Genomic DNA, 14,801 nt, shown 5'->3' on the forward strand with positions numbered 1-14,801 from the left:
ATACGGTTCTGGGTGCTGCTGTCCTTCCTACTATGTAGTGGGGCGGCTCCCCTTCCTGAGACAGCATGCTACTGTCTCTAGGATACATGGGGGGGACCCTGAGTTTTCCCTTATATTACTGCAGTTTTATAAGGCGGACCTGTGTCTGCCCTTAGTGCATAAGGCAGGCCTCGGTCTGTCAGGGTCTTTTTCTGTCTGAACACGCCCAGGCACTGTCGGTCTGGGTCGGATCAGTCCTGAAAGGGGTCACGTCGGTTGACGGGACCTCCTTCCGGGTGTGGTCGGTGTGCACGACAGTCTTGTCGGTTCATGGCTTCTCGGGGAGTGTATGAGTCCCATAGGGGGACCTTGTCTGGAGGTATGACAATAAACGTTTAGGTTCCGGACGGAACCATGTTTATTTAATACCGGAGGACAAGGTCCCCCGAATAAAGCCCCTCTGTTCGCTAGTTGCGGGCGCAGAGGTGCGGCTTTAGAGGAAGTTATGATAGCCCACAGGGCTTATATACACTCGGGGGCAGTGCCCTCGTTTGTGATTGACAGCCCTTCCGACAAATGACATTTCTCGTACGGGAGCTTATGAGTTTTACTCTGTTGCATCGCCAGATGGCGCTGTTATCCCATAGGGGGACCTTGTCCTCCGGTATTAAATAAACATGGTTCCGTCCGGAACCTAAACGTTTTGCAATAAAATGGTGCATGGTGACTTTTCTATCACCTAGTAATATTCATAATGTGTTATACTTATCATTTTCTCAGCCTAGATATCACATTTTCCAAATAATGTATGATATATCCTGCAATAACATTATAATGTCATTAGTTGCATTGTCTTCACATTGACAGAGTGTAGCATTGCATTGTATTGATTTAAGAAAATCAACGACAAAAAAAGTGTAGCAATAAATATTGACATATGTATGGGTATTTGACTTGTGTGTAACCTCAGACTGAACACGTGTATTCCATCTTGTTTCTTTGTCCAGTACGGGAGAACTCCCCTTCACCTGGCTGCGAACAACGGTGTTCTGGAGGTGGTTCGCCATCTCTGCCTGTCTGGAGCCAACATCGATGCCATCACCAATGTAAGTCATTAAAACGGCTTTATTCATGATTATGAGATGATACATGACGATTAACAATTTAAAAATTCTGTTCAGCTTTTAGGCTTTGAACTTGCACAGGGAAGATATTACAAATAATATATACCAAAGAAATTATTCTACAAGCTCATAATGTGTCGCATCGCGCCACGTTGTGAGCTTGTCAACACGGGAACGATTATGACGATTACGCAAAATAATTGTGATTATGTCAAATAATTGCGATTATGTGTTTATGTAATAATTGTGACAGGCCTATTCATGTTCTGCACTGTTTGATGCATTGCTCATGTCAACAGTATGTGTGGGGGTAAGTAACTATAAAGCCAAAGTGTGTTCTTTTCTATTCATGGCATGAATATTATTCTATGGCCGTGTATTGAAGGTGTGTTTGCTACGGGACATGAAAGCACTTTGTATTGCTCCAGTGTTCCGGGCACAGGCGTTGGTGGGTCAAGAGCCTCTTCTGGGTGTATGATTAATGATCCTGCGTGAGTGTGTTCATAGCTGAATAGCGTTGCTGTCCAGTAGAGATGGGAATGAGATGGGAACACATTAACATGCAGAGAGGAACAAGGATGTTGTCACCAGCAGGGCTTTCAATGGGTGGCTTTGACGCATGCTTCAAAAAATATATTATGGATGAACCACATGCATGGTCTCAGCTCATCCCTTTGTGGCTCAATTTGTGGACGTTCACATTAGGGCTTATTTGTGAAGTGAGGGTATGGATAGTTAATTTTCTGCTTGAGCAGGTTTGCAGCTGTAGAGCGAGCCACGGTGCGATCACTCGCAAATATGGGAAATGAGAGTAAAAGAGCTGATGACACATATTTCTCTCGAAAGAGGTTTTAATCTGCAGGCTTCCACTGCATGCAACACAAAGAATGCGAGTGTCTAAATATTAGGACTGCCTTCTTAAAATTGAGTTGCACGCCATTCCATCAAAACTGATCTGATTGGCTTTCGGAACTGATTGTCTTAAAGTCTCCTCCTCGGTCATAGTGTTGCTGTCAGGCAGAACGATTGTGTCAGCATATTTAATCTTGAATCATAAATGAATGCCCTATTTTACCAGTAAGACTCCCTAATCGGGAGATAAGCGACCGTCAGGTTGCAGCGTGATTTTAGGGCAAAATGTGTAGGAACAGTGTACAAAAATGTGTTTGAAAAAATCAGCCTGATGGTGGCGCTATATGGGACAGATCCATGTTGATGACATGAGTGTAGACATACTGTGTACCGATGTGCGTGATTTTAGGGCAAAATCTGTTGGAGCAGTGTCCAAAAATGTGTTTGAAAAAATGGGACTGATGGTGGCGCTATATGGGACAGATTCATGTTGACGGCTCTCTTGGCGGCGCCGAGGCGGATGCGTGGGTACCGGCCCCGGCTCTCCCGGTCGCTCCTAGCCCGAGTTACGGCATTTTATGTGCGCTGCAGTGGCGGGGGTCCGACCACTTTTGCATCCATTCTGGAGCACCAGGAGTCGGTGGTCCCCGGGAATTCCCCATGAACAGCCCCGTTAGGGTGGTCATTTGGTCATTTTTTGCACTTTTTGGTGGCGGCGGAAGGGGGTCCCTGGGGGTCCCTGGAGCTCCGGGGGTCCCTGGAGGTTGTGGATTGGCAGTCAAGGAGTGTGTTTGCAAGGTCTGGCATGGATTGGGGCAATGGTGGCCGAGATATGAGTTGGGGAAAAGTGTGACGTAACGGACAGACTGACTGACAGACAGCCGGTGGAGGTTTTGGTAGTAACTGCGACCTGACGGTCGCAATCATTCTTTGTCTGAAAACGGATGATCGACAAGCTCACATAGCAATGAGACGTGAGATTGTAGAACTGCTAGTGTCAATATTTTTGAAACATTTAGGAAAATCTTGGAACATTTAGAAAAATGTTTGCCAATGTCATTGCACTAGATAGGGACACCAGGTTGAAAGTGGTTAAGTCTGTCTATGTGTTTAATTGCGACCGTCAGGTCGCAGTTTAGTATCAAAACCTCCACCGGCCGTCCGTCCGTCCGTCCGTCCGTCGGTCACACGTCACACCTTTGCCCTGCTCATATCTCCGCATCAGTATGACATCACACTGCTTGGTGTGTGCCGTCAGGGTCATTTGTGTACGGTGTGATGTCATACTGATGTCAGCAGTGTGATGTCATACTGATGTCAGCAGCTATGTCTCTATATATGGAGTTATATGTTGTTCGTGTCCAAATATGGGGCTTGTGAGGTCAGACTAAGTGAGATTCGTCGGTTATCTCCATATATGGAGTGATGTGTTGGTTATCTCCATATCTGGAGATTCAACCTTCAACGATTTTGACATCTTGTTACTAATCTGTCGGTAGATAATGCCGGTCTTATATAAGGGTCATTTGTGTACGGTGTGATGTCATACTGATGTCAGCAGTGTGACAGGAGATAAGCGACCAACGGTCGCTTATCTCCCGATTAGGGAGTCTTACTGGTTTATTTTATTGCGATCGTCAGATCGCAGTTACTATCAAAACCTCCACCGGCTGTCTGTCAGTATGTCCATCACATCACGTCACGTCACGTCACGTCACGTCACATCACATCACACTTTTGGCCCTACTCTTGACCACAACCTCCACCCCTGATTTCTCACATGCCCCTGTTCTAGCGCCACCATGAGGCTGTGTGTATACGTGCGACCTGACGGTCGATTATCTCCCCATTAGGGACTCGGGTTTTTCCTGAAAAGTAATGGTTTTGGACCCGACGGCGATATGGCTCATGGCTGTGTTTTAGTCGTGAAATCTTGCTTACAACTGCTTTCACCTAAGGAAAGAATATGTCTTATTACAGTATGTTGTACACTCATTCTTTGAAATAATGATACGCACAGCAACTACTGTGGCATCTACCTCCAAATCAAAATTCAGATACTTGTATAAGTGGACATTGTCAAGGTGATATGGTAAACCTACACACAAATCTGTCAGACAAAATAAGTGAATAATGCATTGTGGTGCAAGAGGTGAGAAAGGTGGCAACAAGCCTGAAAAGAAAGTTATTCTGTTGCATGCCTTGAAGCTCTGGTTTCCTCACGAGCTATCATATAACGGAGAATGATGCTCTGTTCTCTGAAACTTTATTCTGTCAGTCGCAGCTCTGTAAAACTGACACTGCCCTTCCCCAAGCCTACGGCCTTGGTTAGGGCTCAATAGGTCTTAAATATTTTACTTTATGAAGCTGAAATGACAGAGCTGTGCTATGTTCTTCATGAATACAGATTAATCTATAACTGAGCTCACTTTAATGTCCACGGAGTACGCCAACAAGACATTGTGTTGAATAGTTGTCCTATTGCCCAAGCCTGAGGGACACAAAACGTGAGAGTGTAGTAAATTATTTTGTCATTTAGTTGAACAAAGTGAAACTCTTTGTTTCACCCATCCATCAATCAATCAACTTCCATGGCAGGGAGAGCAACCATACATAGGTGTCAGACTAAAACTGTATCACTTTTACTAGTATCACTATATCACTCATACACTCTTGCTATTACTCACTCACTCACTCTCTCACCCACTCATTTTAGCTGCAGACAATTTTTTATTCTCCTATAGATTGAATATCCAGAGCCTTTTTGCCCATATAGTGGGAGCCTATCGCCTGTTACTTTAAGTACACCCCTCAGCCATGATGTGCGTGATGTACCCCTGGACATGATGCTAGTATCTCGCAGAGACATGGTCCCAATCCAACCCTAAATGCTGAGTGCCAAGCAGCGTGGCAATGGCTCTTTTTGGTCGTTGTTATCTGCCAGGCCAGGGGATTGAACCACTGAGCTAGCCTAGTAGATAGAGACATCGCTTTTATTATTTTATTCAATATTCAATATTTCCTGATAAATAAGCAGCATACATAATGTATAAGTGGCATTAAAGCCACCTTAGCTAGCCATCATTGCAATGATGTCCGAATTACAATAAATGTGGCGGCGGCGCCTCATCTAGTGTCCTTGGAAAGGATTGGTTACCCTAGTCTTACCCAACACCAGGGTCAAGATGTCTCAATGGAAGAGTAGGGAGACCACCTCCAACCACTTAATATTGTATTCCGGAAAGTCCCGGATTATAGCTTTAAAAATGAAACCGTCTGAGCTACGCTAGGAAACGGAAAGTGCCAGTTGAGGTTTTTTTCCTTCTCACTGTGCTATTCTCTTCTTGTTAATATTGTATGATGGCTAAGGCACTATGCATGTTTAATCCAGAGAGCAGGTATTGGGATATATAATTCATTCTGCTGTGGCTCATGGTCAGTGGGATGTTCTGAGCAACATTCTATAGCTGGATGGACAGAGAGGACTCCATATTGTGTGGAGTGTGTGTGCTTGTATGCATTCTGCTCTTGTGTCGACTGACGTGCCGCATGCCGAAAGTGACGCCAAAACTTGTCGAGAACCTCCGCCGACTGTGTTGCGTAAAAATTAAAGACGCCTTCATGAAATATTGCATACTCAAATTGGATTGGAAGATGCACAAGACTTCATCTACTTTCTAGTTTATGTTTTGTGGCAACGCTGTCATGTCGGCAGTATGAATGCTCAAAACTCCAAACGTCAAAGCATCATTTGGCCTTTAGTTTCTTAATCTTAATCTTAACACTTTACAATTACATTGAAGGCATTTAGCAGACACTCTAAATCCAGAGCGATTTACAGTAAGCAAGGTAAACAAGAGGTAATACATCAAATGCATACATGATAAACTTTATTTCAGACACAGAGGTCCATAAAAACATACATACAAAAAACAAACAAACATTACAGAGGTATACAGTTCCAGACTGTTATCATTCATTTAAAAAATATATAAACATTGCCTCCAGTGTTTCCAGAAGCATGAGGTGAACCTTGTATCACTCTGTGTGATCTCTGTCAAGGCCCTAATTAATACATTATTTGATTCCATAAGTCTACACATAAATTTAAACATAAAATTCCTGAGCACAGCATTGAAGGTTTGTACATTGCTAGTCACAAACATTTCACTTGCACTTGTCCATCTTGGGAGTTTCAGAAATATTCTAAAGGCATCATTATATGCCACCTGAAGTTTCTTCATTTTTGCACTGCTGTAGCGGCACCACAAGTGGGCTGTATATAAAGGAGTGCAATATGTTTTAAAAAGTGCTATTTTTACATCTGGTGTACATGTACATGTGAAACTTACGCATAGAAATAGTATTCCAGGATAATAGGTAAATCAAGAACCTATAATCAGTCTAAACACTATAATATCAAAAAATCAATAATGCTACAGATTAAGCATTTAGAAGTTAGTTTAGGGGTTAGGGTTGTGTTACGCCTGATTTATACTTTGACAATCTAACTTAAGCTTGAGGGTTGTGGTTAAAATGGGAAAATTGGTATATAGAATTGCTGTTTTACTGTAAAATGTGTAAGTCCTCACAAATATAGTAACAAAATGTGTGTGTGTGTGTGTGGGGGGGGGGGGGGGGGGGGTGGTCCTGTGAGAGTAGTAAAGGAGTCTGGGCTTCACGTTGACAGATTGACGGCATAGTGGGCAGAGACATGAGCCTTATTGGAACTATTGTGTTTCTGTGTCAACATGCTGAAGAACGAGGAATGGGAGAGAGTTGTCAGCTAGGCAATTTGTGGAGATGGATGGAGGCGTATACTCTGTGTGTGTGTGTGTGTGTGTGTGTGTGTGTGTGTGTGTGTGTGTGTGTGTGTGTGTGTGTGTGTGTGTGTGTGTGTGTGTGTGTGTGTGTGTGTGTGTGTGTGTGTGTGTGTGTGTGTGTGTGTGTGTGTGTGTGTGTGTGTGTGTGTGTGTGCGCGTGCGAGATCGAGTGCGAGTGAGAGAGAGAGATTTGTGTGTATCTGTAACACAACAGTTTAACGTACCTTAACCACAACAAACGTGTGGCAAGGTATTGTAAGCTCTCCTGTCTGTGTGAGTTTGTGTCAAAAGAATAATATGGTATGGACAGATTTTCTTTCTTTTTCTTTAGGGCTAGGGTAATAGGGTTATTTTGGGGGGCTTTTCTGCCTTTTATTGGCTAGTACAGTGAAGAGTGACAGGACGGGGAGTGTCACGCAGCAAAGGTTGTCAGGCTATAGACTGATTTCCTGAGCGCCACCTGTACGCGCCGGGATTACCGCGGTTTCAACCCTACGTACAACTAGGGAAACCAATACAAAACATGCATGGCTTCCCGAGGCTGCAATGTGCTAGCTGACTAAAAGTTTCCAAAACCTGCCGTGCTGTTTTTTGAGGGAACAAAGTCCTTTAGGTTGATATGTTTATCAACTTCTGGCAAACATCTTTGTAACTCCTCGTCCAGCATATCAACAGACTTAAGTTAAATATACATTTACATATACCTCTTACAGGGGAATGCTCAGGAAAACTGTCTATAGGGAACAAACCCATGACTCATTGTCGCCTACAGCATTGTTTCTCAAATGGGGGTACTTGAGAGAACATGGAAAATGGAAACATTTATTTTACTGTTATGCTTAATTATAAAACATTGACACATGTATATGAACGTGCTGCTTCGCAAAGCTTTAAAGTAAACCAAATTTAGTAAGACTTGACTAGCACAACTGTTACTGAATAGAAAACGGGCTACTTTCTGCTATTTTCAACAAATTGACATAAAAACTGGACTTTAGATGTCAGTGTTTTCTAATCAAAATGTTGTTCTCGATCAGGAAAAGGGGGTACTGAAGCCCAAAACGTTTGAGAACCACTGGTCTACTGTATGTAATATGCCCTAATATCGTATGCGGTATGCACCTTAACCCCATCGGCCATTGGCGGATTTTCATGAAAACTAGATGGGAATGATCAGTACTAGCAGGCTGCCACGAAGAGATGGTTAACATTTTTCACAATCAAGTCAACGGTTAAAATGAGTCTACTGTACATAATTGGTCATACTGTATCTCCAGAGCAGAGCGATATACAGTATATAGAAGAGGTGTGTGTGTGCACTGTGCAGCCATGGTTTGCACCACCAAATGCATTTTGTTCCATTGAATATGGGTGTAAACATGAAATGACTGTTGACATTTGCAACATTATTATTATCACATCTGCTTCCAGGTTTTAGGCCGCAGCCCTTTTTTTATTATTAGCAAACATTGTTTTTTCTTTGGTCACCAGAAATGTTGTTTTGGTGTCAACTGTGTTTAGCTGTGTCAGTCGGAAAGTGACTCTGCCCACTCGGACACCTTTTGTCAAAGCAGTTCAAGTTCCAAAGCAGCCAGAAGCACGTATCAGTGACAGAATCATGGCCTGTCATTTCAGCCAGGTCAGTGTAGAAAGACAGGACACCAGGGACAGAGTGAGGAGGGACATGCAAAAAAACGACGAGGGTCGTATTTGAACCCGGACTTTGTGCTCCCAAGGAACATGTGGTCTGCGCACTGGCTGAGCCACCAGGCACCTCCAGAGTCGTTATTTTAGCTAATAAGTTGTAGTAGGAATGTCTCACCTGTTATGTCTCATGCTCTCTCAGTGATTTGTATGGCGAGCTGGTAGTTTAATGTGTTGGCCAACAGCTTTGTTTCTTTTAACCATATGCTGGATGTTTGAAATTCAAGTATTCCTCCATACACAGCATTCACAGACTACCAAAGCAGTTCTTTCAGTTATTTTTGGCTCAGCTAGTTTTTCTTCTTTGAGCTGTAGCCCAAAGGATTCGCCTCCTAACAAGCGTGCTTGCTTGTGGTTCTCAGACATCTGAAATGGAATATTCTAGAGCATGTGAATAATTGAATATTTGAATCTCAGTGAAACAAGCTCTTGGTGGTGCTGGCTGTGGCCACGGTGGAGTGGGGCGGTAGGGAAGGGACTCGGTGACGTCACGTTGGCTTCCTGGTCTGTCAACACTGCCTGCACAGAACCTTCATGATGCATTTAGCCTAATGTTTGACTGGATGTGGGCATGTAGCAAGTACTGTATCAATGCACATTCTAAAATAAACTCAGTGGCCTTGTGGTTAGAGTGTCCGCCCTGAGACTGGGAGGTCGGGGGTTCAATTCCCCGGCCGGGTCATACCAAAGACTAAAAATGGGACCCAATGCCTCCCTGCTTGGCACTCAGCATCAAGGGTTGGATTGGGGGGTTGATCACCACTAAGGTCCAGGGACTACAGATGAAAATTAGCCTGTGGCTAACTCATTTACATTGAAGTGAAAACTGACATGTCCATTAATGAGTACTGTCCCTGTCAAATAAACAAACTTTCAACTTTCATACACTTCCTTTATTTGTGAAAATCTTTCAATTAAAAAAGATATATTCATTATTATCTATCTGTCTATCTATCCATTAGTGTGTGTCTCTCTCTCTCTCTCTCCATATTATATCTGCCCATATAGTATATAGTATCCATCTATCTATCCGTTAGAGATCATTTTGTCTGTTTCTATCCATGGCTTAGTATGTCTGTTTCTCTTACAGGATGGGAAGACTGCAGAGGATCTGGCTTCCAGTGAACAACATGAACACATTGTTGCGTTACTAGGCAGGCTTAAGAAGGTATGCAAATTTGATTGGGTTTGCAGTTACACCCCGCACGCACGCACACACGCACCCACGCACACACACACACACACACACACACACACACACACACACACACACACACACACGCACACGCACACACAATATATTTACATCACTTGTGGGGACATTACATAGACTTCCATTCATTTTTATGCAAGTCCTGTGGCCTTACCCTAACCTCTATCCCTAAACCTAACCCCTAACCCTAAACCTAACCCTAACCGTTGTGGGGACCTACTATTTTGTCCCCACACTGTCAGAGGTCCCCTGCAGGTGACTGTGTGAACATGCGTTTAGTCCCCATAAGTATAGCTAGACTCACTCACACACTCACTCACACACACACACACACACACACACACACACACACACACACACACACACACACACACACACACCCCTCTGATTTTGTGGTATGAATGATTACTTTTTGAAATGGAACAGGAAACCCACACCCAACTTTCACAATGTTTGATCACACCTCAGCTCTTCATGTGCTGCGAGGCGTAGAATGAAACATTTACACCATAAATCTGTTAGATTGCAACATTCTGTCTCTCTCCTCTGTACTTGAGGCATGAAACTAGAAAAGAATAACTGTATGATTCAAAGATCCCTTAATTAACTAGATTGTTAACAGTACAGTCAAAGGTTATGCTAAAAGGATAACACAAAAAAAGCCAGGGAGCTTGTTTCCATTGTACTCAATTCATCATAACACATACAACATTCAATACAATATAATGACACTACAAAACATATTGGAATAAAATGCGGTAGAATCATGAGGTTTATTTACAGAGAAAGGAGGGGTGGGGCAGAGGATTCTACTATCAAGGTGTTGAAGGAGTTAAACTATGTTCACTTTTAAGGACAGGAATTGTTTTATACCTAGTTGTTCCATGCTGCTGTGGTGCATATGGACCCCTGTTTAAGATACAGTGCCCTAGAGTCCTAGAACATGCCATCTCCTGAAACTACCAAGATAATCCTGCCGGTCATGTAGTCTGGTAATTAATGCACTGCATTGTGAGACATTATTTGTGTTACTGAAAGCATCTTAAAGCAAATTGAATATGTCCTCTTGATCATCTGCAGATGTTCACATTGAATGTTTAATATAATTTATATATATTATTCAATCTTCAGTTTTCAACAGACAACCTGCTGAGATTCAGTGCAGCGTGTGAAACTGTGAAAACTGCCATCCTTATGCATATGCTGTCCTGAGAAACCATGACTCATGTCATTACTCATGCCCGCTGGTATTTGAGAAGCAGTTGATTCTCAGGGATCCGAGATGAATTTGTTCAGAAAACTATTCCTAGTCAAAACCATGCCCATCATTTCAGATGAGAATCAAATGTATTACAGATTCTAAAGCAAAGTGCCCTTTTAGCATTTCTCCCTGACAACACTCTGGCATCCTCCCATTGAAACATCCGCCTAGGGATGTGACGATATGAACATTTCATGTCACGATTATTTTAATCTTTTGACTGCGATTTACGATATTATCGCGATAATCAAAATATGCCCAACATCCATTAGCCCTGGAGCAGAACATTTGCCAAAAAATAGCAGATCTACAAGCTCACAATGTGTTGGACATTGTGAGCTTGTAGATCGGCAAAAGAGATTTGGTAGAGAGTGTTAAAAAAGACTGTATCAAGTATGTCATTTCCAGGTCCGTTTTACCACTTATAGAGGATTTAAATGGTACCGGATATGCAGCTCTGTAAATAAAAGGTGAATTGATCCATCCCAGTGCATGACGGAGGATAATTTCACGATAAATTTAAAATACTACAAATGTAACTGATTATTGTAACCGTTTTGTAGTCGGTGACGTCACTTGTCTGCGACCCCTCTGTTTATCTACTAGCCTAGCTCAGCTGTGTTTAGCCATTAGCTTACAATGCCTAACTCTAACCCTAACCTTAACCTCAGTAAAACTATGCCTAACCCTAACCCTAACCTCCGTGGGGTGAGGCGTCATCATTACTGCCGGCGCTACGTTGTCGTTGTTGTGGATCAAAGCAACCACTTGCATCGCCCCGCGCCGCACAACGAACGCTCCTGTTCTCAATCTAACTGAATCTCAAACTAACTGTGACATATATATATATATATATCACTGTGTTGATTTGACAAGAGAGGCAGTCTGATACTGGTAGCATAGATGTAGAGGTGAGAATATCACTTATGTGACTGTGAACAGCTTGTTGAATGTGAGAAACCTCACAACTGTTTATTTTAATAGACATGTAATGTACAGGCATATGGCAAAGTTAGCGAAGAAGTAAGTTATTAAATACTAGTTGGATGGATAGAGGTATGCTACGGGTCTGTTGATGCATGATGCATATTTCATCATCATCATCATCATCATTATAACCAGCATGGTTATATAATGATGCAGTGGCTCCCAAACATTTCTGCATCAGGGCCCACTTGAGAATCTCAGAAGCGATTGCAGCCCACCCATCTGACCACTTCAGTAGCCTGTATGCAAGTGGCTGGGCCGTGTGCATTTTCAGGGCATGATTATTTTATTTAATCAATCGATTGTGTTCCCGGCTTGGATCAATGGAGCCAACATAGTATGCCCAATGGCTTAATTACTTATTTCTTTGCATCATAATTTTGTATTATTAATGTTCTATTATAAATAAAATATTGTGTTTTGCCAATTATTTCAGGGCCCACTTGCAAAATCCTCATGGCCCAAAGGTAATCACTGTCATAGGGTCTTTAATTCAGAAAGTGTCAAGACTGTATGGATCCACAATTTAATTTATACTGGATTTTTCTGTGGTGTTGAGGCCTCTCTCTCTCTCTTTGATAACTGTATTCGAGGATGACTAGAACTCCATCCAAACGCAGAATAGTTTGAGGAACAAGAAAAGTTAAGAAACCAGTCGCTATATAGTCGATACCTGATTCCAACCCATTTGAACGCTTGATGTGTCCTGAACAGTACAGCAGAATATGAGCGTGAGGGAAGTTGGGGAACAGTGTGAAATACCGCCAGCAGTGGTCCAGAGCCTTGTTGAGAATATGTCAAGATACGCTGCAGTGTTTCATTCCTTCTTGACCTTGCACCATATTCAGACTCTGCACTAAAGTACAGGTGTTGACGTTATCTTGGCTGGTTTGACTCGGGTCTCAAAAATGTAAGCAACGGTGGAACCGGGGGGAAAAAAGGTACTTTAGATAAAGGTATCCACATGAGATTCATGCCTGTATGCAATTTGATATGCATTAGTCCACAATCTACACTGTAAAATCCTCAGTGTTTATTGAACTCTGAGAGTGTACTCTACACTCTGAGTTACAGACCCATCAAAGGGTCCATTTGGTTCCTAACTATCTGGAAGACCGGGGACCCCCTGGAATCCCCTCAAGGACCCCATGTTGACAACCAGTGTCTTAAAGCAGTGTTTCTCAACCTTTTCAGGCCACGACCCCCATAAAATATTCAGATTTGAACTGTACTCTGTCATCTACTCTGAGCCACCCCACTCTTAACTAGTAGTACATAGTGAATTTCCACAACATGGACACGATTGTGGCTTCAGTGGGTCTTGAAAATAAGGTACAGTCAATGGCGGCAGAAGGTATCTAAATAATTAATTATATAAAAAGTATAGAAAGTGATAACGTACCGTTGTCTGTCTGTTGAATGTGTTTTGTATTTTAATTTTTTTCTTCAGGACAACCTCAAGCTGAACTACATCCAGCAGCTGAGGCCCACTCAGACGGTCCAACCCAGGATCAAGCTGAAGCTGTTTGGACACTCGGGCTCCGGGAAGAGCACCCTGCTGGAGTCTCTGAAGTGTGGCATCCTGCGGAGCTTCTTCAGGAGGAGGAGAACGCGCCTGACCAACACGGCACGTCACCCCAACTCTCCCGTCAACTCCAAACCTGCTGGTAGGCCTTAATGTCCCCCCTCTCTACACTAGGACTATTTAGCTCATCTCTGGGTAGTTCGGAAATCAAGGAAGCTTAAAAGCTCTGTACACTCGAGGGATGTAACTATTAAGGGGTGTTACTATCTAACCACGATTTAAAGCGTCACGTTGAATTAATCGTAGAAGCTCAGTATAACAGAAAAACAACATACTGTAATTACTCAGGTCCAAAAGAAATGCAGTAAATACTGTGATGCTTTTGAAGAACCTTGCAGAACATGTTATGCGACCATGCATTAGCGGGCCCAATTCAGTGTGTTTAATTGGTGGTGGGACGCGTTGGAAATGGGAATGGGAAGGGAGAGGATTTCTCCCACATTTAATGTATGTCAGTGTCACAGATGATCGAAACCCTGCAGGAGTGTGTTCAACAACTCAAAGAGCTTCATTACAGAGTCAGTCACCTTTTTGTGAGTGGCAGGCTATGACGTTGAAACATTATTCATTCATATATTTGTCCAGTACGGTAGATTTATTCCTTCCCCTGCAGGCACAGAACAGTGCCATCAGCTCTAGTCTATGCAGTGTGTTTGGTGCCGCTTTAACCTCTTAAACCCCATATACCTGACCGGGTACTTGACCAGTGTCCCCCAGGGGTCTATATGTGGTATTCATCGAAAATAACAGATCTACAAGCTCGAGTCGTCGCTAGGGTGCATGTGTGTAAGCAAATGTGGTCAATGTTTTTATTTTAACCTTGTGTTCCACCGTGGAGGAAAGCCATTCTAAAACTGAGCCGTGTGATCTGGTGTAGAAAAAACGTGTGAAATTGTTTAATGCGAATCACGAGTTAGAATAAAAGATGAACATACCAAACGATTATTATACTAAAATAAACTAAATGATCATACCAAAATAAACAAATGTTAAACTAGGGGAATCCCTTTGGAGGTGCACGGCCTGATGGCGTAAAAGTTATTTGCGCTCCAGACCGGATCAGAAATCCGAAAATGGTATTGATCCCAGCCTACCTTTTCGTGCACTAAGAAAAGCTTTCTGTGGAAGCCAGTACCAGGGAGAGTGATTGCATTTATGTCAAAACTTGAAAGACTCGTTCGGTGTGGTGTGACCAACACTGACAGGAAGACATTTTTAATCTGTTTTCCACTTCCTTTCTCTCTTTCACTGCCTGCTGTAAGCTATCTGTCTA

The 14,801-nt window shown here is 42.8% G+C and overlaps 1 protein-coding gene across 2 annotated transcripts in view; it reads left to right on the plus strand.

Moving 5' to 3' along the window:
- Positions 1-14,801, plus strand: part of dapk1 (death-associated protein kinase 1) — a 98,455-nt gene that overhangs the window by 68,130 nt on the left and 15,524 nt on the right. For both annotated transcript variants that reach the window (XM_080738877.1, XM_080738876.1), the window contains exons 18-20: positions 987-1,085; positions 9,573-9,650; positions 13,394-13,610. In XM_080738877.1, the coding sequence (XP_080595003.1) occupies positions 987-1,085; positions 9,573-9,650; positions 13,394-13,610 (394 nt within the window). The remainder of the gene's footprint in view (positions 1-986; positions 1,086-9,572; positions 9,651-13,393; positions 13,611-14,801) is intronic.

This window comes from Nannobrachium achirus (assembly GCF_963921795.1).
Source record: "Nannobrachium achirus genome assembly, chromosome: 12".
NCBI classification, from domain to species: domain Eukaryota; kingdom Metazoa; phylum Chordata; class Actinopteri; order Myctophiformes; family Myctophidae; genus Nannobrachium; species Nannobrachium achirus.